Source organism: Pyxicephalus adspersus, chromosome 6, assembly GCF_032062135.1.
Source record: "Pyxicephalus adspersus chromosome 6, UCB_Pads_2.0, whole genome shotgun sequence".
Taxonomy (NCBI): Eukaryota; Metazoa; Chordata; class Amphibia; order Anura; family Pyxicephalidae; genus Pyxicephalus; species Pyxicephalus adspersus.
In genome coordinates this window covers 15,773,058-15,796,654 of record NC_092863.1, presented here as the reverse complement: position 1 = coordinate 15,796,654, position 23,597 = coordinate 15,773,058, and the positions used below count along the sequence as shown (strand labels likewise).

The following is a 23,597-nucleotide window of genomic DNA, read 5'->3' as shown; positions in this document are numbered from 1 at the left end:
TTGCAAAAAAAAGCGAATGTACACGACTTTTTTTAGGAAGATAACCCATTCCAGCGGCAGGGCACATGTAGGAAGCGCACAAGCTCGTCTCGTCTTAAAATGGCCCTCACGCCATTCACAAAGCACGCTGAGGTACAACAAAACAAAGCAACGAGCGAGCGTACAGACACAACACAATCACAAGCCTGGGAATACCTCATCACGTATGCATAGTGACCAGCGCCGTACGTGATAGCAGCTGGCGCTAGTGACGTACACGCAAGCGCAGTAGGAGCTGTGAAGACCTAGGCATGCGTAATTACGACTGACGCATGCCCAATGAGAGCGCTTGTGAGGAAAGGCGCGTGCGCATTGAGGATCCTCAGTAGCTTCTATTGTGGAGTCGTCGGGTTTCGTGTTTATTGTGCGGGTTGGAGGTCCATGAATGTATCCCACGGCTCCCGGTAGAGGAAGGCGCGGCGGTAACGCCAAGGATGCGAGAGGCGGTTCGCATCCAGTTACCCCAGCAGCCGCCTCTCTTGTCGATTCACCTTCACGGAGTGGAAACCCTCAGCCCTCCTGCCCGCCGGCCATGGAGCCGACTTTCCCCCCCAGCATGCTGATGTTCACCCACCTCCCGCCCGTGACCACTTTCGCCAGGATGGGCTCAGATCTGCTGCCTTCTCCACTGCCTCCCCCCATCCATCCAGGCCCGGGGGACATGAGCCTGAAGAAAGAGCCCGGATCTCCATCCACAGCCGAATATCTACACGGCATGAACGCCATCAAGCAGGAGAAGGTCGGGGACCTCGATCAGTACCAATTCTATGGGGATCGCTCAAATGAGATCCTGGAGGTGACTGTGGGCAGCCAGCCCCTCCACCCCGATATGAGCTTCACCCGAGAGGTGAGAGCCGACATTCCATTGGGGGTATGTATACACAACATTCTTTTGTTTGGGAAGGGTTAAGGCCACCAACAAAGCTTGTGTACATTGGGGGTAATTTCCCTTTATTTCCTGCTCAGCAAATGCTTAAGGAAGTCAGGGAAATTTCTGATCAGTTCCCAGATTGGCAGATTTCCTCTCATCGCTGGTTCTAGTGATAGATTTGGACTGGCAGCCATTGTCTTGGTGGCCAAAGGCTTTGGGCCTACTGGGGTCACAGATGGGGGTTTGATATGGCCCAGCTTTAACTTATGTATACAATTGGTCTGTACATTGCTTTGCAGAGATTATTTTTTTCTGTTTTTTGCTGCTTATGAACACATTCACTGTAGTTCTTTTGTTCATTGATCCTCAGGTATGTGGGACATGGTATTTATAGATAACCTCTAACATCTGGCACATATAATACAGACTGGAATGTGTGGGTTAATTGCAGGACAGGCGAACGCAACGAGGGTTCATGGTGGGTAGGTACCATAGTGCAGAAAATGGGTTTATTGCTTGACGGGTGCTCTTGAGCAAGGTGGGTCCTTTGTGCGGTGGGTGGGCGCTCTTGAGCAAGAGGTGAGTCTTTTGCACGTTGGGTGGGCACTCAAGCAAGAGGTAGGTCCTTTGTGCGGTGGGCGGACACTCTTGAGCAGGAGGTGGGTCCCTTGCGCGGTGGGCGGGCACTCTTGAGCAAGAGGTGGGTCCTTTGTGCGCAGTGGGTGGGCGGGCACCCTTGAGCAAGAGGTGGGTCCTTTGCGTGGTGGGTGGGCGGGCACTCTTGAGCAAGAAGTGGGTCCTTTGCGCGGTGGGTGGGCGGGCACGCTTGAGCAAGAGGTGGGTCCTTTGCGCGGTGGGTGGGCACGCTTAAACAAGAGGTGGGCCCTTTGCGCGGTAGGCGGGCACTTTTGCGCAAGAGGTGGGCATTTTCCGCGGTGGGCGGGCACTTCTGAGCAAGACGTGGGCCCTTTGCACGGTGGGCGGGCGCTTCTGAGCAAGGCGTGGGTTCTTTGCGAGGTGGACGGGCGCTCATGAGCACGGCGTGGGTCCTTTGCGCTGTTGGCGGGGCCTCTTGAGCAAGACGTGGGTCCTTTGCACTGTGGTCAGACCTTTTTTAGCAGGACGTGGGTTCTTTGTGCGCTGTAGGCGGCCCTCTTGAGCAAGACGTGGGTCCTTTTCGCAGTGGGCGGGCCCTCTTGAGCAAGACGTGGGCCTTTTGAACAAGACACGGGTCTGTTGCGTGGTGGGTGGGCGCTCCTGAGCAAGACGTGGTTCCTTTGCGAGGTGGGCGGGCGCTCCTGAGCAAGACGTGGTTCCTTTGCGAGGTGGGCGGGCGCTCTTGAGCAAGGCGTGGTTCCTTTGCGAGGTGGGCGGACGCTCCTGAGCAAGACGTGGGTCCTTTGCGCTGTGCTAAAAAGGGGGCCCGTCCAACCACGGCGTAAAGGACCCACGTCGTGCTAAAGAGGACCCCGCCTAACCACGGCGTAAAGGACCCACTTCTTGAGGGTCCTCTTGAGCAAGATGTGGGTCCTTTGTGCCATGGGCGGGCCTTTTTTAGCAGGACGTGGGTCCTTTGCGCTGTGGGCAGGCCCTCTTGAAGAAGACACTGGTCTTTTGCACAGCGGGCGGGCCTTCTTGAGCAAGACGTGGGCCTTTTGAGCAAGACACGGGTCCGTTGTGTGATGGCCGGGCCCTCTTGAACTGGACACAGGTCAGTTCCACAGTGGTTTGATGCTCTTGGGCAAGACGTAAGTCATTTGTGTGGTGGACGGACGCTCTTGAGAAAGACATGGGTCTGTTGCATGGTGTTTGGGCCCTTTTGAGGTAGATGTTGGCCTTTTGTGCGGTGGGTGGGCCCTCTTAACAAAGACATGGGTCCTTTTGCGCGCTGGGTGAGTCCTTTGAGCAAGACGTGGGTCTTTTGCGGGGTGGTTGGGCGCTGTTCAACAAGCACAGGTCCTTTGCATGGTGGTTGGGCGCTCTTGAGCAAAACACTGGTTCGTTGTGCGGTGGGCGGGCCCTCCTGAGTAAGACGTGGGTCCTTTGCGAGGTGGCCGTGCGCTCTTGAACAAGACATGGACCCTTTACCCGATGGGCAGTTGCTCCTGAGCAAGACGTGGGCCATTTGCCCAGTGGGCAGTTGCTCCTAAGCAGGACATGGGCAGGTGCTCTTGAGCAGGACGTGGGTCTTTTGCGAGGTGGGCGGGTGCTCTTGAGCAACACGTCGGTCTTTTGCACCATGGGTGGGCGCTCCTGAGCAAGATGAGGGTCCTTTGCGAGGTTGGCATGCCCTCCTGAGCAAGAGGTGGTTCCTTTGCGCACTGGTTGGGCGCTCTTGAGCAAGATGTGGGCCTTTTGATCGACACGAGTCTGCTGTGCGATCGTTGGGTGCCCTTAAACAAGACACGGGTCCGTTGTGACATTTGTCTGTTGCGTGGTGGCTGGGCGCTCTTGAACAGGGCACAAATCCGTTGCGCGGTGGTTGGGCAATCTTGAGCAAGATGTGGGTCTTTTGCCGGGTCATTGGGTGCTCTTGAACAAGCACAGGTCTGGTGCGTGGTGGTTGGCCGCTCTTGAGCAAGACACAGGTCTGTTGGGTGGTGGTTGGGCACTCTTGAGGAAGACACTGGTCTTTTGTGCGGTGGGCGGGCGCTCTTGAGCAAGACGTGGGACCTTCGTTAGGTGGCCTGGTGCTCTTGAGCAAGATGTGGCTCTTTTTTTCTAGGTGGTTGGGCGCTCTTGAGCAAGAAGTGGGTCCTTTGCAGGGTGGTTGGGTGCTCTTGAGCCAGCACCGGTCCGGTGAGTGGTGGTTTGGCGCTCTTGTGGAAGACACTGGTCCTTTGTGCGGTGGGCGGGCACTCTTGAGCAAGAGGTTGGACCTTTGTGCCGTGGTTGGGCGGGGTCCTCTTTAGTACGATGTGGGTCCTTTGCGACGTGGTTGGGCGGGGTCCTCTTTAGCACGACGTGGGTCCTTTGCGACCTGGTTGGGCGGGGTCCTCTTTAGCAAGACGTGGGTCCTTTTGCGACGTGGTTGGGCGGGGTCCTCTTTAGCACGACGTGGGTCCTTTGCGCCGTGGTTGGGCGGGTCCTCTTTAGCACGACGTGGGTCCTTTGCGCCGTGGTTGGGCGGGGTCCTCTTAAGCACAAAGTGGGTCATTTGCGCCGTGGTTGGGAGGCCTCTCTTGAGCAAGACACTGGTCTTTTGCGCAGTGAGCAAGCACTTTTGAGCAAGACACGGGTCTGTTGTGTGGTGGTTGGGTGCTCTTGAACAAGACACGGGTCTGTTGTCACATGAGTCTGTTGCGTGGTGGGCGGGCAACCTTGAACAGGACACAGGTTCGTTGCACAGTGGTTGGGCGCACTTGAGCAAGACACTGGTCTTTTGTGCGGTAGGCGACACTGGTCTTTTGTGCAGTGGGTGGGCGCTCTTGAGCAAGACATGGGCCCTTTGAGCAAGTCTCGGCTCTGTTTCGTGGTGGTTGGGCGCTGTTGAACAAGACACAAGTCCGTTGCATGGTGGTTGGGCGCTCTTGAGCAAGACATGGGTCTTTTGTGGTGTGGTTGGGCGCTCTTGAGCAAGACGTGGGTCCGTTGACCAGTGTTTGGGCCAACAAGGGCTTGAACAAGACATGGGTCTGTTGTGCAGTGGGGGCCCTCTTGAGCAAGACATGGGTCCTTTGAGCAAAACAGGGTTTTTTCGCGGGGTGGTTGGGCGCACTTCAACAAGCACAGGTCTGTTGCGTGATGGTTGGGCCCTTTTGAGCAATTCACAGGTCTTTTGCGCTGTGGTTGGGGCTCTTGAGCAAGACACAGGCCTTTTGTGCGATGGGCAGGTGCTCTTGTGCAAGACGTGTGCTTTTTGGGCAAGACACGGGTCTGTTGTGTGGTGGTTGGGTGCTTTTGAACAAGACACGGGTCCATTGTCACATGGGTCTGTTGCTTGGTGGGCGGGCACTCTTGAACAGGACACAGGTTCTTTGTGCATTGGTTGGGCGCCCTTGAGCAAGATGTGGGTCCTTTGCGCGGTGAGCGGGCCCTCTTGAGCAGGACAACACAGGTTTTGTGGTGTGGGTGCTCTTGACACTGGTCCTTTTGTGTGGTGGGCTGGCGCCCTTGAGCAAGAAACTGGTCTTTTGCGCAGTGGGCAGGCCTCCTTGAGCAACACGTAGGTCCTTTGCACAGTGGGCAGGCCTCCTTGAGCAAGACGTGGGTCCTTTTGAAGGTGGTGGGCCCTCTTGAGCAAGATGTGGGTCCTTTTGAGGGAGACACGGGTCTTTTGCGGGGTGGTTGGGCTCTCTTGAGCAAGACATGGGCCCTTTGCGCTATACACGGCTCTATTTCGGGTTGGTTGGGCACGCTTGAGCAAGACATGGGTCCACTGTGCAGTGGTAGGTGGCTCTTTAACAAGACACTGGTCTTTTACACAGTGGGCAGGCGCTCTTGAGCAAGACGTGGGTCCGCTGCGCAGTGGTTGGGCAAACAAGTGCTTGAACAAGACACGGGGCTGTTAGGAGCTTTTGTCCTTCAACAAAGGGTCCGGTGTGTTTGCCGTCATCGTAAAAAGATTAGGAACTATGTCCATTAAAAAAAAAATCCCACACTTAGCATACGACAAATATTAAAATCCTATCCTAAAACCCTTTTTTTCGATTTAAGCAAAAAGCCTGCAATTCTTATTCTTCATTCTAAAAATCAAGAACCAGAAGGTGTTTGAGTAGATGACTGACAATAACAGGAGGGAAAATAAAGAACGAAGGTAATGCAGCCACTACATTGATGAAGTTGTAAGCTGCAGCATATTTAACATGGCTGGTTTCTGTGTACTTTAAATCTGCCCTGATACCATGTTTGAACTTCTACCTATAATATTTGTTTTATTCAGTAGAATTAGGCAGGCTGCATACACACGTGAAATAATTGTCGTTTGGAAAGGATCTTTCATGATCCTTTCCACTGACTAATGACTGGACGATGCATGAACGAGTGCTGTACATACAGCATCATTCTGCTCTATGGAGAGGGGAGGAAAACTGACCTGGCACCCTGCTGCTCTCTCTCCCCCTTTTACTTCTATTAGGATTGTTTGTACTCCATCATCCATGGATCCGCCAGGATGGACGATGGGCGCTGTACACACGCCAGATTCTTGTCCAATATCGGCCCTGAGCCGATTATCAGAGAACTATTGCAAGTGTGTACGTGGCCTTACTTACTCTGGATAAGAAAAAATAAATCCCTGATAGTAACTGGAAGTTGCCTGGGTCAAAGAGCACCTCAGGTGTCTGGTTGTATAGGTTATTTTCAAAGTGTAATCTAGTTATCTTTAGATGTTTTCATACTGCCTGGGTGTTGACTAGACAGTCTTCAAAAAAAAAAAAATGTTTTAATGCTCCAGCCTGCTTAGTCAAATCAAAGACAAACAATGAGCAACTCACAACTGCATAGAGTAAATTAAACAATTAGGTACAAACTTGTGTGGGGCATTCCATAGGGCTGCTAAGGTACGTTAAAACACAAAAGTAGTCGGTGGTATGTGATGTTGTACAATACCCTGCTTTGCTTTAAGTTCAGACCTTCTGCATTACATGCTTGGTGCTCTACCCTCCCCACCTTACACCTCTCCTGACAAGATGCTTATTTTAGTTTCACTTTGGTTAAATTCAAGATTGTGCATTCTAACATCAGTAGGGGTTTTACCATATGCTGAAACATTTCCATTCTTTTCTGCAAGCTGGTTTTGCTCAAATAATTTTTTTTTGAGTGCACCTGTCACTCAGACGTAGGGTAGCTGGACACTTTGTGGGATGAATAGGTGGGTGGGGAAAATAAAGACAATTCATCAAGACTGAATAGAGTCATCAGGGCTTTGACTCGTTATGAATGATTAAGCTAACTTCTAGTAAGCATTGGTTTCATGCTTCAGATGGCTTTTTTCCTTTCTAAAGGTGTGTATGTGTGTGTATGTATATATATTATATTAAATGCCCCAAGATACTGGGTAAACTGTCCCTGGAAAGGTCATTGATATGGAAACTACCAGACAACCCAAGCAAAGAAAGAAATATTTCATAAGACTTGGGTTCACAGCTAAAGTAAATGCATAGTGAGCTCACAATTTGCAAAACGCAGATCAACGCCAAATATAATAAGTTTTTCTGACAATGTATCGCAATGGTGGGAAATAAACAAAAGGCCCTATAAAAACCATATACTTTTATGTTGTGAACAAGGTCTACAGAGGATAAATCCCTTGGCCAGTGATTTGTGTGGTCTGAAGCTATCAGCTGAGAAAGCTTTTAAAGCTTTGGTTTGGATTGGTAGCAGTAGACATTTGGTGCAACGTGTGATAAGCATAGACTGCTCTTCATGGAGCTTTCTAATGCTTTGTTGACCCGTGAAGGAGGGGGCTGCCTGATATTCATAGCATATAGCTTTTTTTTCCCCAAGAAAAGCTTCAGCTGGGTTTTCTAAGTTCTCCTTTTGAATGGGTTCTTGAAGGAGATTATGCTGATGTGCATGATTGTAGAAAGATCTTTAGCAGTCTGTTTATGTGGTAGGTAGCTGTGTATCATAGGAAATTGGTTGAGTTTGTTAACGGTAGACATTTTTGTTGCTTTTGATCCACCTGTTGGAATTTTTTAACTGACAAAATGTTTCCTTTCTATCACTGTTGTGTGAAAACCATTTGCTATTGAGTGCAAATCAGGATTCAGAGACCCTTTAAAGGCGCTCGGTATCATTGGCTTCCATTGATAACATTGGAGAATAGACCTAAATTCTGGGTCAGCTGTAGCATTCAGGTTATATTTCCTGTCTGGCTGCTGGCATTTGTCTGGATTTTTTTTAATTCCTGTTATTTGTAATAACGTAACAAATCAATGGTCTATTGTAAAAAGTTTGTTCGCGTGGCAGGTGTCACAACCTTCAAGAAGATGGAACCCGCAGACATTGGATGTCTTCAGCTAATGTAAATTGCCAGTCACACATCTCTTGAAGCTTTAAGAAGCTCAAACAATAGCCTGAATGGTTATCTCAGAGCAACCTTTTGTAGAGTTCCAAAGCATTGTTCAATCAATAAATCTTTTCTTCAATCAGATCCAAACAGTTGGCAGACTCCCACTGTGCTATTTAAAGCTTCAGAGGCGGTGATGTAGCCTTATGTTGTCTCCTTACACAGAGGAGATGGCTGGGAAATGCTAAAAAAACTATCTCTTATTTTCTGTATTGGAAGTTACAAAGAACTATTCTGTAGTTGTGTCTGTTTGGCCCATAGTGACAATATTGTTCTTTAGGATAATAATGTAGATAATCACTTTTCCTATGGTCCTTTGTGAAAGACATTTGCATTAACATATGTCCTGCATTTTAGTGGGTGGTCTGGAGTCTGGCTTTAAAAGGTGCATTGGTTAAGATTTCACTCTTCATGTGTTTTGCACGGGGTGAAGACATTACAGTGAGTGCAGGTCCTAATTTATAAAAGAGAAACCTTTTTTAAGTACTGCACAGTAACTTATAGCAACCAGTTACTTGTTACAGGTATTGTTGGTGAAGGGATTGGATGGCAGGCTTATTGGTTCGATCCTAATATCTTCAACCTTAGTGTGTACAGTGAGCAGCCTTTAAGAAAACCAATACAATAAAGTTTTATGCAACTCTTCTTCCGAAACTTTCTATATTGGTCAAGACGCTTTCAAACCAGGAGTACCTGGTTTATGCTCACTGTTCCTTATTACTACTTGGAAACTGCATTGCAATAAGGGTCAAGAGTGTGATCAAGTCCAAAACCCCTACCACCTTTTTGTCAAAGATTACTTGTATTTGGCATATTTGTTCTTACTCAGATCATTTTCTTTATATTCCCTTTGCGTTGTAAATAAAAACAGTAACTGCAATCTTAAGCTTTTACTTTAATTTTGAATACTTCTAAATATGCAGCTTTTGTTTAAACAATATCCAGATATTTTACCATGATGGTCCTTATTCTGTCTCTTTTTTTGTCTTTCTTTTTTTGTCATTTATTAATATTATACTGTATTTTTATAGCGCCCACATATTACACAGCGCTTTACAAAGTCCATAGTCATGTCACTACCATAGTCATATGTCATTAGTCATGTCATGTCAATTTTGGGGAAAAGACAATTAACTGGATCTTTTTGGAAAGCCAGAGGAAACCCACACAAACAGGGAGAACCTGCAAACCCCATGCAGATATTGTCTTGGCTGAGAATCAGGCTCGGGACCTAGCTCTGCAAAGGCCAGAGTGCTAACCACTGAGCCACTTTGCTGCCCATAGTATAAGGGAGCAACATTCTGACCCAGTTCTCCTGCATTGTCACCCTGTCGCTTTAACTTGTGGTAGAGATTACAAGTGGTTGTTTCCAACTCGCATTACCCAGTATCAGTAAATATTGATCAGCATCCTTGTGTAAGACTTATTGAGATATTTTTAACTTGCCCATGTTATTTGATCCTGTTAAACATTCAAGAACACTTTCCCTCTTTACTTAAAATACATCATTTTAACAGAATACTACAAATGCCATTATACATTATTAAATTACCTGCATTTAATAGAAAAGTTTTGGTTTTCTGCTAGTTCAAGTTTTTCAATATATCCCAATATGTTTCTGTAATGAACAAAAGGCAGCCTTTGCTATGCATCAGTAAGTTGTTAAAGCTTCTCCTTCACCTTTTTTTCTTACAGCTGTTATTAAGAGCAGAAAAAAATAGCTATGAGCCAAAACAATCCGTAAAGAAGACCAGACGAAGAGCTCAGGAAGCAAAATCTAAACGCAGGCGGAATAAAGTAAGAGCATTCCTGTGATCGGGTGGGGGGTTCTAAGTTTACTTTTTTTTTTTTTTTTTTCTAGGCATCATGATCATTGCAAATTTGAGATTTAAAATAGAACTCCGGGCAAATATGCATGATCTAAAAAAATAAATCCCACCTATATACCATATTGGCAGGCATCCTTGGTGTGCACAGTTCTCAAGCTTTTTAGTAATGATACAATATTGTAATTACTGAAGGAAATGTCTGTGAATAACTACCTCCAACTTGCACATTGTAGGCTGTGTACTCGACCAGTACATGCTTGTAATAATTTTGGATGGAGTTAAGCTACGTACACACTTCCAATTATTATCGTTGTTAAACGAACGATTCTGCACGATATCTGCGAACGATCGTATAGCACCGATCCTGTACATACAGATAACGACACGATCGTTCGTAGATATTATACACACAATAGATGCGATCGTTTGAGCGATACAAGGAGTGACGTGCACGACAGGAAGTGAACGACCGTTCGTTCATCACGCATGCTCAGACCATGGACGATCAACGAACGATCGTACACACGAACGATGGTCAACGATCGTCGTCCAATCCGATCCGCCGGTCCGGTCGTTCATTTCCAACGACTTTCCTCGTTCGTCGGCGTCGTTGGTTACTTTTTTTACGAACGATTTTTGCCCAATCGATCGTTCGTCGTTCATTTTGAACGATAAAAATTGGAAGTGTGTACGCAGCTTTAGTGTTTCCAGTGACAAATACAGTGCAGATAACGCTAAAAAACTTGCGAAAGCAAAAATTTTGCAATCAGGCAGGACATTATTGCTGAAGGAACACTATCCATTTTCTGCAATAAACATTCTTACCTACCTAATCACTTAGCAGTTGTTAAAGAAGATTGATTACATTGAAATATATATAGTGAGTACAAATGTAAAAAAAAAAAAAAAAGGGATATTGTGATATCAGATTTGGTGGGGGGGGGCATATCCAAAGAATAAATCTGAAGAGGGTGGTGGTTGCTTTGAAGCTCCTCAGGTTCAACTTTCTTTCCAGCAAAGAAAAGCACATATGCACCACCAAACTGCACTTCAGATCCGGGAGAGGTAGTAAGGTATAGGGATCACCTAAGTATCTGTTATTTTCTAGGCTTGTTGGCATTTGAATCCAGTACATCTCCATTTTTCAAAAATCTCATTGTTCTGTTCTGCGATGGATATAAGCCTCACACTTGTGTCTGTCATTACTTCATATACATTAGCCTATTTTCAGGATTCTCTTTACTGCATGTTGTCTGCGTATGGATCCAAGCACTTTTTTGACTGTATTCCTCTTTTTCTTCCAGTCATGTGATGGTGATATGTCTCCAAATTATAAACCTCATATATGTCAACATTGCCATGCTTCTTTTAGGAGTTCCTATCATCTACGCAGGCATGTGCTCATACACACAGGTATGTTAATTGGTTAATGTGTCAGATGAAGATGATATACAGTATCTTGCACATCTGTGGCTTCATGTCTAGCTATGTTTCTATGTGTTTGTCAGTTTTTATTTTTTTAATGAAATGGAACTTTTATTTTATTGCATACTGCTATCAACCAGACTGTGTGGAAGAAAAGCTATGGCTGATGCATAACAAAGTGGTCTATTTGCCACTTTAATTGCCTGTTGCTCTTTCTTAAGACATATTTTATTTTTAATTGCAGAGTATAAAGGTTCTAAAAAAAAAGATATATAATAGAATATATCACAATGATTGATTGGAGTAGCCTTCTTCCTGCGGGGAACCTTTGAGATAACTTTTTGTTCTTTGGGAAATCCTACTATAATTACTATAATTACAGCTTGTTAGTGTGGTGGTCAGTATGAAGATTGAATCTTACATTGCTGGCCAGTAGGAAGAATGACACAGATGGTCAAAAAAACATTTATGTCACTTAAACTGACCCGAGAGACACAAACTGGTGAAAGAACCCTAAGGTTTCATGGAATCCTGGTTGGGAGACACTGAATTACAAGCAAATATAATATTTCTGAAGCCCTGAAATATTCCTTTTTGACACTTAACAGAAGTAAAGGGTGAGGTTGCAATGATTTAATTTTATCCCCAGGCTGTTCCAGTTTGGTACCTTACAGCTATGGTGGGTGTGGATGAAATTTCTGAGCTTACATAAGCCATAGTGAGGTCTGGATAAATCCTATCGGCATAGAAATTGACAATTTGTTTACCTTTTATTGATGTTTTTCCACATTTCATGTTAACAATAGAAGCTTAGATGATGATACAAGATTTATTGTCAGAATTTATACATTTTTAACTCTTTATTAGGTTGCATAATAGATGCAAATGGTAAAGCTATTTAATGTACAGCCCTGCGTAAAATGTTGGCACTATATAAATCCTGTTTATTATTAATAGTAATATTATTAAAGCTGCTTATTTTTGACACTTATTCCATTGCTTTCTTTTTATAGGTGAAAGGCCGTTTGAGTGTGGTCTATGCAATATGACTTTCATTCAAAAGTATTTGCTACAACGACATCACAAAATACACAGTGGTATGTATATAAGGGGTTTGCATGTGATACTTGTTCAAACAATTAGTGTTGTTTACATAAAAAAATTTTTTTAATGATAAAAAAAAAGTTGGTGTTTTGGAGATTTAAAAGATTTTCCTTTTTAGAATTTATATTCATGAAGCCATACATAAAGACAGTTTCTTTCTCCTAGGGGAAAAACCTTTTACCTGTGATCAGTGCAACATGAAGTTTATCCAGAAGTATCATATGGAACGACACAAGAGGACTCATAGTGGGGAAAAGCCATACAAGTGTGACTCATGTCACCAGGTACAAATGAATTGTATAACAATACTTTTACCATAGTATTACAACAGAGCACACCGTTGTACTGACTTTTCTCCTGCACTCGAAATGCTTGCACTGATTCCTTTTCACATTGCCAGCTCCTTACAATGTGTATTAGAAACTGCAGGAGGGGCTTTTACACTCGGTTTTCTAAAGATTTATTAAATGTACTTTATACTTTAACTAGAATAAAAACTTCAAAGTAAGTTCTCCTTGTGCAGAAAAATTACCTATGAGCACACTGCCAATCTTTGCTCTTTAAAGGAAATATGCAGTCTGAAAAGTTATCTGTATGCAAGAGACTTCCAAGTATGTCTGCTGCTTTGCTCCCCTTTGTGTTTGATGCCCTCTCTGCTGGATAGGTGACTACAAGACATAGCAACATTGACCAAGTAAGGGAAGATGCATCAGAGTGTGTGGTTCAAAAAATAATTTCAAACTGCATTCTTCTAGGCATAGAGATCTGTGTGATCCAAATCTGTAGCTTCGGAAGACAAGGCTTCTTAATGCAATCTTTAGTGTGAATTATAATTTATAAGCTTAAATCCACTAAACTAAGACTAAGTTCACACTAGTGCTTTTTTATTCTTTATATTTTTTTTACCATTTTATTCTTTCCCTGATTTTCTTTATCATTTGTATTTTGACAGTTCTTTTCAAGAACAGACAGATTGCTGAAGCACAGAAGGACATGTAGTGAATCCATAAACAAAGGAGCCTTAAACCCTGGGCCCTCCAACCCCGGTTTGAATAATTTATCTGGCAACTTTGATTTATCTCAGGGAAGCTCAAATGTTTCTGTTCGTAAAAAAACCAGGACCAAAAATGGCTCCTCAAACAAGAACCCTAAATCAGGCAGTAAGATGAATGAGGCACACATAGCTGCCGACATGGACCTTCAGAATTATGCAGTGGACGTTCCGATGATGTCCGGTAACGACCCATCTGGCACTGGTTTGGGTGATCTGAACACCAAGTTGTCAAAAATGGGGATTAAGAAAGGGGGTCGGAAGCAAGCACAGAAGAATGACCTCTCCTTGGATTCCCAGTCAACAAACCTGGCAATGCTTAAACTTTCAGATAAGGCAAATAGTCCTCATGATATGGTGAGCACTTCCAATGTAGACTCTATGAATCTCCTTCAGACTTCAGGTAACAAAGGTCCTACAAGTAGCAATTATGATGATGCAATGCAGTTCCTGAAGAAAAAACGATATCTGCCGTCCACTGGCAGCAACAATGCCTATGCTGTGAATGTAGCGCATATGGTATCACAACAGTCTGTCATTCAGTCTTCAGTTTCCAATGTTATGGATGGGGACAGCCAACTAACTCTTATTGATTCCAATGCCTTGAATGTTGATATTAAGAACTGCCATGACAAATCAGTCATTTCTGATGAGGTCTTCCAGAGTTTCCTGGATCACTACACTCATAAATCAGTTGTGCACCCTGATGTGACATTTAGTTTAGGTGAACAACACATGGAACTCCAAACGGCAAATGCGAATGATTTAGTCCAGGAAGAAAACATCTGCACAGTTTCTCAATCTACACCAAATGACAAGGCCAGTTTGCTTCAGGAGTATTCAAAATGCCTTCAGCAAGCTTTGGAAAGAACAAGCCAAACACCATCATTCCCTTTGGGTCCGAGTTTACAGTTTGTTGGCTTCACCTCATCTGTACCAAGCCCTTCTCTTTTTGCCGACAAACTTATATACACTACATCTCCTCTTGATTGTGGCTTTGGCCAGACTGTAACATCAGTATTGCCGCCTGGCCTGCCAAAATCGAACTTTGGCATGGTGCTGGGGCCCCAGACTGGCTTTTCGTTATCACTGGATACAAGCCAGCAGCAGTTAACTCCTTCTCAAGAGTTAGCTGATCAAATCGACTCTCAAAAACCATTAGACACCTCCTCCAGCTACCAGATCTCATCTCAGGAATTGAATGGGCAGAAGGATCAGCAAAAGAGCATGGATAACGCTTCCGGCTTTCACCTCCAACCTCAGGATTTGGCCAGTTCTTTAGAACAACAGAAAGACGACGGGCCACAAGTAACATACCAGATCGAGACCTTTGCACAAGCGTTTGGTCCTCAGTTTAAATCTGGCAACAGGGTGCCAATCTTATTTAACACTAGCACTGATGGGGGAATGGATCAGAGGTTGAGAAATTCAACTTCAGAATTCTCAGGGTACTCAACTTTGCTATCTGATGTAAGTGAAGCAGGTAGCACTCAAGTGAAGTCTACAGATAATCAAAGCTTCAGGTGAGGATTTAAGTTGCCCCTAACTTTCTCAAGCTTTTAAGACATGATGGTTTTTTTTTTTTATTTGGATAACACTGCCATCAAAAGAAAAAAATGTTTCTACACAATCGTTAATAAGAAATATGGTATCTATGCTGTTTCAATGCAAATTTTCTTTTTATTATAAAATAGTTGAGTGTACATAATTTTTAAACAGAAATTAGTTTGGGGGGTGGGAGGGTGCCGAAACAGGGTAGCCAAACATGTTTTGGGAAAACCTTGCTCGGCAGTCAGTTTGATTTCTTGATTACAAATTCCAGAGGGACAAATGGCAAACATGTCTATTGGATCAGCTTTTGAAAATACTATTACCAAATTTAAAAAAATAAAAAATTTGGACTTGGGAATGGAATTTTAAGCTGAAGGCACCAAAATATATGAAGATCTTTAACACAATCATTTTGTGTGTGGGTTTTTTTTTTTGTCCCCCCCACTTGTCCCTGTGACAAATTTATTCAAAGTAATGTCATGCCAATAGCCTGTGTTCCTTCATATATTTAATATTCATGGCAATAGCTTTAAATTAACAAAAACATAAAATATTACTCTTAAGATACAAATTTATGTATGTACAGTGTTCTTTTTTTATATTTTTTTTCCTTTTGATATACCTCATTTTTACTGTTGATACAGCATTCAGGAACATGTATTTTGCAATATTGTTCAAAAAAAATAATACGAGAAATTGTGCTCAAACTAGTTTAGAGCAGCATGTAGATTGGAATGCTGTTAACTGGTATACATGCAGTTTTGTAATAATCTATTGCCTACTTAAAAAACAAAATTTTATTATTGGCTCCGTCGTATTGCAATGACCATACACGTGACTTTTTGTTCAATTTAAATGGAGATAAATGAGCCATAGCGGTTGGCAAATTCTGCTTGTAACCACGAATATAATGCTAAATTTCCTAAACGTACCAGTGCTTAGATTGGTGTCCATTTTTGGCTCATTGGGAAGTCCAATGTGGGGTCGTGTAAACAGACATTATCACTCCTGCCCGGGGTTCATTTAGTGTTCATTTTGTTCCATTTAGCCGCCATTGCATTTATGTTTCAGTGATACAGTAAAAAATGTAACGGGGAGGGCCTGCGTCCATGGATCAGTTCAGAATTCAGTGACAGGTACAATAGACTTCAATCTAACCTGTATTTGAGCTGCTTCAAGCAGGTTTCGGATTCCCATAGACATTTATGAAAATGCAGAACACGGATGTAGAGCAAAGCATTTTGATTCAGGCCCATTGTCCTTTATCATTTTAAAGAGAATCTGTCCTAATTGCAAGGCTGTAAGAAGTTTTTTCTTTGCAATACATTTGGTGGCAGGCTATGAAACCTGACATGTTTATTTTCTATAATGAGCATAGCTGTTAGGAACAGAACTAGGTGCAGACTGGATGTAAAGATCTGCATGTATAATTCCTAAAAATATGTAAAATCCCTGAAGAAGAGTTAAAAAAAAAAATTGACTACAGATTTGGTTTTATATATCCTGTAGTCTACATGCTGTGTGCTGGCCTGCTGGCTTCAGTACCCCTGAGTCATGGACCAGGTTCATAGACCTTGATTTAATCCGGATTTTGTTACTCATTTGAACTGGAAAAGTTTTGAAGCCGGAGACATGCAAGCAGTTGGCGACCTCAGAAAGAGGTCAGCTGTGCTAGCTTCTGTTTTTGTCACGACAGGTTTTCTTTAAATGACAACTCTCATCTGATTTAGAGAGGACAATTCTATAGAGAGCAGCGGAAAAGAAATTACTGTATAAAGATATTGAGAAACTTTTCACACTTCACTCAGCAAGTATTTAAATCTCCCCTGCATGGGCTGAGCAGCAAGGTGGTGTGATTGTTTTGTTTTTTTTCTTTTGTTTTGGGTGGGCGGGTGGGGGTCAAAATTTCAGACTACTGGTTATAACTTGAATAGTTAAGTTTTTTGCAATTTGGAAAAAAACATAAAAAACAAAAAAAAAATAGTACTGTGGTGTGTTGATAAATTATGTCAGGGGACTGCTGCACTCAGATTTTACAAACGGCTATTCTCGTTATGGGAATTATTTGGTGCGTGTATGCAGCTTATGTCTTAATTGGGTAAAATGACTGTTTAACCTCCCTGGTGGTATCCCCAAGTGTGGTTCGGGGTTATTTTTCATTACCAAAAGCTGTAACCCCGAGCCACATGGGGTGGCATTGTAAAGGGGTTACCTGTTCCTGATGAGCCTGCATTGACCTCCGGCAATGTCCGTCCGGCATCTGTGTCCCCTGGCCTCGCGTCCCCGGCATGATGAATAGGAGGTGTGAGCATGTGGGGGCGGTGCGCTTGTGCGTGACTGGGCGGGAAATTTAAACAGAAAAGAACCGCTTTGCAACATTACTGTATTATGAGACCGCCAGGGAGGTTAAGCAGCAGTTTCTTTAGGATGTAATAAGACCAATCTGTTTGCCCAGTCATGTAGCACTGAAATTCTATTTTGGTGTGATGTGAAATGTGCTGCCTGCATGCATGCTTGCAGCTGTTCCCCATGGAACTTAGATATCTCTTAAAATTTCTAGTGTGTATAGTTTGTAGTTTAAAATTATTTTTTTTTTTATTTTATTTTTTTTCTTATAGTATGTATTATGTATAGATAAGATTCAGCAGTTTGGCATTGTGCCTGAGTCATTCATAAACATTTTAAGGCTCTTTCTTTTCTTTTTGTTTTCCCCCTGGCTGCTTTCATTTTGAAATTCTACAAAGCAACATTGCATTGCGCACACAAGCTTGTGCTGTTAACTCTGGCCTCAGGGCCAATATTTTAAAATGATGAATCTAAAACAAAATTTGCTTTTAAACAGAAAACCTACTGCACATTTCATTGTGGATTTGAAGTGCCTATGAGCATGGCTAGCAGCGGAAATGTTGGGACGCACTATTGTCTTTGAATCCGGATGAATTGCTAGAAATGTGCAGCAAACGTTCTGGTTTGCTCACCTCAAGGAATGCAGTTCTAGAGGGGGGCTTTTATTTCCTTTGCACCATACATTGCTGTTTTTGGAAATTAATTAATAGATACTACTGTCGGCTTTACCTGAAATTGCAGCAGCAGGCTGTCCTTTTTTTTTCTATTCCTCATATGTTAACAATACTATATAGGTCATTAGTTTGTTAGGTTTTGTCTGTTACAGCAAATGCCAAAATTTGTATCTTAAACGTAAATGGCTCCAAAAGGCAACCCAGTGTACCTTTTTAGTTTCACTGTCCTCCTAATATCCCAGTTTCTGAGTCAAACCATGGACCTTTTACCCACCTTCAGTAGGCCAATTTCTCCTTTGCCCATAGATTGTTTGGATATAAAGCATTTTCTACATGCCTTTTTCTTTTATTGCTCCCTCCCTGGTATTTTAGGTGATTAAGTCACCATTGTTCATATGTGTTTTTGCCAATGTTGTCACATGTCTGACTAAACTCTCTATATATTCTAGAGCAGTGGTTGCCAACCTTTCGGACGTCATGGACTGCGCATGCGCGGGCAGCCATATGTCACTCAAAGGGGAAGAAACAGAGTGACATCTTGATGCCAAAACCCACCCCCTCTCCCATCGCAGGCTCAGACCTGCTGCTAAACATCCTGCGAGACAGTAGCGCAGGGCTGTGGACACAACTTTTGTTGCATCCCCAGCCCTGCACTACTGTCCCCTCAGGATGTTTAGCAAGCAGGTCTGAGCCTGCGATGGGAGAGGGGGCAAGTTGTGTCCAGAGTCACGGACCATCGGTTGCCGACCGCTGTTCTTGAGGGTCTGATGTATGATGAATTTTCTACAGAAATGTAGGAGACAAGCCTTTTAGCTTAGCTGTACGCCAACTTACCACTATTTAGTGATAGGTTTGCTTCAGCTGGTGCAACTTTAAGCAGTGTGGCATAACAATTGTGCTATACCAAAATACTGTGTTCTTTTTTGAGAGATTATACTGTGACAACTTTTGGTTAAAACCATACTTCCCCGTTATTGAAATGTAATGCACATGTGCAAATCTGATCTTGACGGTCTCTTAGATGAAAAAAAATACTAAATATCTAGGATGCCTTTTGATTCTTGTCTTTGGGCAACTCTGCCATGCTGAAGTGGCATAGTTTGCTTCCTTAGGAGTGTGATTTCAGCCTAGGCTATTGAATAACTCGCCACAAGAAATCTGAAGCGGTCTTTTATTAAAGACCTTTACCCAGTCCAGGTATCATTTTTACTAAAACGCATTTACCTATGTTACTATGTATTGTATTTAGAGTCACATGCTTGTCCGGTTACAGGTCACAGATCTGAGCAAGGGAGAAGCTAAACTTGTAAATTATTTGCTAAATTTGTAAGCCATTCTGTCAGCAGGGTATTTGTGGGTAGGGTGCAGATAAACACGAATTGTATTTTAGCTGTTTGTATGTTTTGAATTTTTGTTTTCTAATATTGACCACTCCTCAGGCATGTTGTAAATAGATAAGTCTGACCCATTGCATTGGACAAATCTCTAGTCATGTTCTGATCAAATTACTTTTTACTGTGTCTGTATGAGCTGTGCTGTGGTGCATTGTAGGCATGTTGGGTACCTAAAAAGCTGCTAATTTGGATGATCGGTCCTAGCAAGGAATGTAAGATGGAAATGATTTGTGCCAGCTCCTCCTTTTAAATTCTCCTGCAGTCTGGAGATTTTTTTTTTTTTGAACTGTCAATGCCCTTTAAATCACAGCCCCAATGTGTGCAATAGGGATACTTTTTGAAAATTTTGTTACATTTATTGTTTTGGATAGTAGTCCCATTGATTTTATCTGATCGTGTAGCTCCTTCTGTATATATTGCATATTACCTTGTACCCGTCACCTGCATATTTGTAGACCTTGATTTTTTCCGTAGAATCCATATGCAAGAGAATGCATCTCATCAGTTGTGCCGAACCAGTAACAAACGAGGTATTTGTGATGCCCTTGGTTGCTTATGAGACTGTATCATGCATTCTGGCCACTGCACACCTAAATGTATTGTCCATATTCAAACGGGTATATGCTATGAAATCAGTATTAAGGGGAATGTGTGTTTTGTGTTAAGTGTGTGTATATATGGGTTGATTGTGCAATAAAACATTTCAGATTTTCTGGATCCCAAAACAACAGTATGCACATTTTGTTTATAATTGCATTTTTTTGTGTGTCTACCACAGTGTCTCTCGTTACAGTGGTGTAAGCCATTTTGAGGATAGTAATGAAAGAGCTTGTCCTTGTTAATTGTGGACCCATTATTTTGAAGGATAATTAATTCTACAAGGGAGGTAAAAGTAGATGGTGGATTGTTGAAATGTTTTGTTGACTTTCATCTGTTTTAATGCCCGATAAATTGTAATGGTAGAGACTTATAAAGTTGGATTTTATAAATTTAACTCTGGATATGAAGAGCCAGACACTAATGTTCATAGAAGCCTGTCTGATAGATGACTAAGCTTTTTTATAGACTGAACAATTGTCCTGTTCCCTTTTGTTGTATCTTTGAGTTTGAAATGGTACAGAGAAACATCTCACCATCCTTGTGGAATAAATCTCCTCTACTCCACCACTTGCAGTTTCGTCATCTAGAATCTCTGAACTGCAGTGCATCGCATTTTTTAACAGTGAACCGCTGGAATTTCAGAACTACTCATGCACTGCTTGGATTAAATGCTTTATTTGGTCTAAGGGAATAGTACAAAGGAATTTTCTTACCTCCTCCATTTCCTCAGCAGCTGGCATTCTTTTCTTGGGGGTGGGTTGTTGGTGTCTTTACTTAATGTGTAGGACTTTTGGTCCTGCATTGTCAGGGGTGATATATCATCCCCGACAATGCATGCAGGAGAGAAGAGGCTTTGGGGGACCAGTGACACAAGAAGGAATAGGATGCTAGTAAGATTAAGGCCTAGAGGTTTTTCTTACTATTCCTTTAGACCTGATATTTAACACATGACTTGTAGAAGTAGCCACACTTTTCTAGTAACAATTAGAAAAAAAAAGACTTGAAATTCCATGCCATGCTCAAAAAATACTTAAGGGTCAGGTGGCATTTAACTACTTCTATCTCCTTTTTGAAGAATTAATACCATTGCAGAATGGCAGGTCCATTTTAATTGACCAACATCACCCAAAACTGAAATATCCCTGTTTGGGCACCAGCGAGTCGAATCATCCGCTGGCTTGTATGTCTCGGAGATTTTAGAAAACTTTCTAATTGATTCCCCAGGTTGTTACACCCCAAGCATTACACCAGTAATTCTATGTCATGCAAACTAATAAACTTTGCTCATGTTTGTTTTGTCACGTGAAAGTATTTAGCTGATTTTATTTTTAAAGCTTGGGCATAGTTGGGAATTCTAATGTGAATGTAATGTGATCTCACCATTGCAGTCCCTGAGATATATGAAAGTCAGCTCATGGTTTAGCTTGCCTTTCATGGCTGAAATGTTAGTTTTGTGTTGAGTTGGCCTTTAATAATTGCTGCTGTAAGAATAAACATTACATTGGTTAATAAATATGTAAAAGATGACTTAAGTGTTGGTAACCAGATGACTTGGTGTACAATACAGGTCTTTGGACTGTTTCACTGACAATTCATATGTTCTGTGGTAGCATTTCTTAAACAGTTGGGTGTTGATGAGTTTGTTTTTCTCTGTGAACATACTTTTGAAATTTTGGAAGTGTTATTTACTTTTTTTTTTTTTTAATATGACCATTTATTTTCCTGTGTTATTTCATGATGTCCCTTTTTGTATGTACTGTTAATGGTCTATTTATACACTACAGAAATGCAATGTGTATTTTAAGATTATCAAATCACAAGTGTATAAGATGTCTGCAATTTATCTCATCAGCCCGTTTTTTTTATATATATGGATATAAATATATATATATAAATATATAGATAAAGTTTACTATTGTTTAAATATTTCCAGAACTTTGTCCAGAAACGCCAAATTCCACAAGTATTTTGAATCAATGTAGCTTTCGGCAGAAAAACAGCATGGACAAGCAATATGTTACAGTTTTTTAAAAACATTTTGGACAAAGAAATAGATAATATGAATTTATCTTCTGCTGATGGGATTCCACGTTTACAGAATGTTGTTTTTTGGAGGTCAATCCATTCAACTTTTTTTTTTTAAGAATTTTTTTGAGGGGGGAATTTTGTGGATCCTAAATTAAATAAAAATGTTTACAATAAAACTTCTCTTGTGGTTTTTAATGTATACTGTGAATGTGTAATTATGCCTTAAAGTTATCTTGGGAGGACTAAATTGTTTGATGGTACTGCTGAGATACGCTGACCTGAAACAAGTCACTTCTCTGCATTCTAGTTCAAGGCGAATCAATAAGTAAAAAAAAAAAAGGAAGACAGCCTTTTAATAAGATGCAAACTTGCATCTTAAAATAGAACTTAAATGGCAGCTTCCATATTTCTTGCTAGACAAGTTCCATGCTTGGTTGTTTTGTCATTGTTCCATTTCTAAGACCTATAGCTTGGATTATTAGATGCCCAGGTTCCCTTAAAGCAGAAATCCAACTGCAAAATACATTATTTTCTTCATATGGAAGCTGTTTTACCAGGCAGTATTTGTATTACTCCCTCTCCAGTCCTGAGATTTGTCAGACAGTAGTTATGTTAGTGGCTTTTCTTTACACTACACCGCTAGGTCACCTGCCCAACCCTTGTGATTAAATAGTGAAGGGGAAGCAACATAATGACAATTCCTTATCGACACATGAGCACTACAGCACACCTAAATGCCTACTTGTTATTACCCCCCGCCTTCCCCCCTTCCTAATCCAGTTAAAATAAACTTTTTCAATGCAACTAGTTCATTTGGTGTTTAACTTCATTCTGGAGTTCAGCTTTGATCTTTTGCTAGGCGAGTGGTATATAACTCCCTTTAAGTTGGGAACTAAATTGTTTCAGTGTGTAATGAAAATTGACACGTGTCTACTAATAGCAGCCAGAGTACAAAAGCCTGTGTCCCTGACAGCATGCTTTAAACGGGGACCCTTGCTGTCTGTTTGCAAACAGACCTGAACCATCCTCTGCTAAGTAACATAAAGCTCTCAACACTTTTTACAGCTGTCAGTTTACACAGGTGAACCTCCATTTGCAACAGATTGTTTCTTATCCAGTTCAAGCCTGTGCTTGGAAGTATTGGAAGGCTTGCAGTTGTGTTTGTGTCCACCACCAGCTGTCAAAGCCAAATCTAGGGCTAAACTGTTGCATAACTTAAATAGTTGCCATTTTGTCTAAAGCTGGACTGTATTCAGGGCCAAGTACCCTCAAAATTCACTGTAGTGTCCCTTTGAATTCCTTTTTTATTAAGGGAGTTTAGGAAAGACAGTTTTCACTAAAATGTATCAGTCTGCCAGTACAATAAATCACAAACCTTAGCTCCTTTGTATTGTCTGTCCTGGTGCTTAACTGAGTTAATTTTTAACAGAAGTCTGTGTGAAATAAACACCATGAAAGCAGAATAGTAGACTCCTGCAAGGACAGGAGCTGTCTCCACTCCAAGCACTGCCTCTCACACATTGTATTGTCATACTGACATTTCTTGACATGCAGACCACGTAAAGTTCTGCCTGACAGGACCTCCACACCTGGAAGTTGAAGGCCAACAGAAGAAAAGCTCAATATATCTGCTGCAGCTTTCAACCCCTGTGTGTGAAAATCACATAGTGAAG

The 23,597-nt window shown here is 42.4% G+C and overlaps 1 protein-coding gene across 2 annotated transcripts; it reads left to right on the top strand.

Moving 5' to 3' along the window:
- Positions 1-359: 359 nt before the first annotated feature.
- ZNF281 (zinc finger protein 281) lies at positions 360-22,100 on the top strand. 2 transcript variants are annotated; one of them, XM_072414753.1, is made up of 7 exons: positions 360-910; positions 9,618-9,719; positions 11,056-11,164; positions 12,190-12,273; positions 12,446-12,564; positions 13,233-14,854; positions 21,830-22,100. In XM_072414753.1, exons 1-7 carry the CDS (start codon positions 425-427, stop codon positions 21,876-21,878), a joined length of 2,571 nt encoding a protein of 856 aa, XP_072270854.1. In that variant the 5' UTR covers positions 360-424; the 3' UTR covers positions 21,879-22,100. The 2 variants fall into 2 exon arrangements, with proteins under 2 accessions (XP_072270854.1, XP_072270855.1); XM_072414754.1 differs by having other exon boundaries at positions 360-886; positions 13,233-22,100.
- The last annotated feature ends 1,497 nt before the right edge of the window (positions 22,101-23,597 follow it).

What these genes read in the sequence shown, in the direction of transcription:
- ZNF281 (XM_072414753.1), top strand. Translation starts at nt 425, where the DNA reads ATGTATCCCACGGCTCCCGGTAGAGGAAGGCGCGGCGGTAACGCCAAG. An exon ending in CTAAACGCAGGCGGAATAAA is followed by an intron (nt 9,720 to 11,055) that starts GTAAGAGCATTC and finishes TTTTTCTTCCAG; the next exon opens with TCATGTGATGGTGATATGTC. An exon ending in ACAGATAATCAAAGCTTCAG is followed by an intron (nt 14,855 to 21,829) that starts GTGAGGATTTAA and finishes AAATATTTCCAG; the next exon opens with AACTTTGTCCAGAAACGCCA.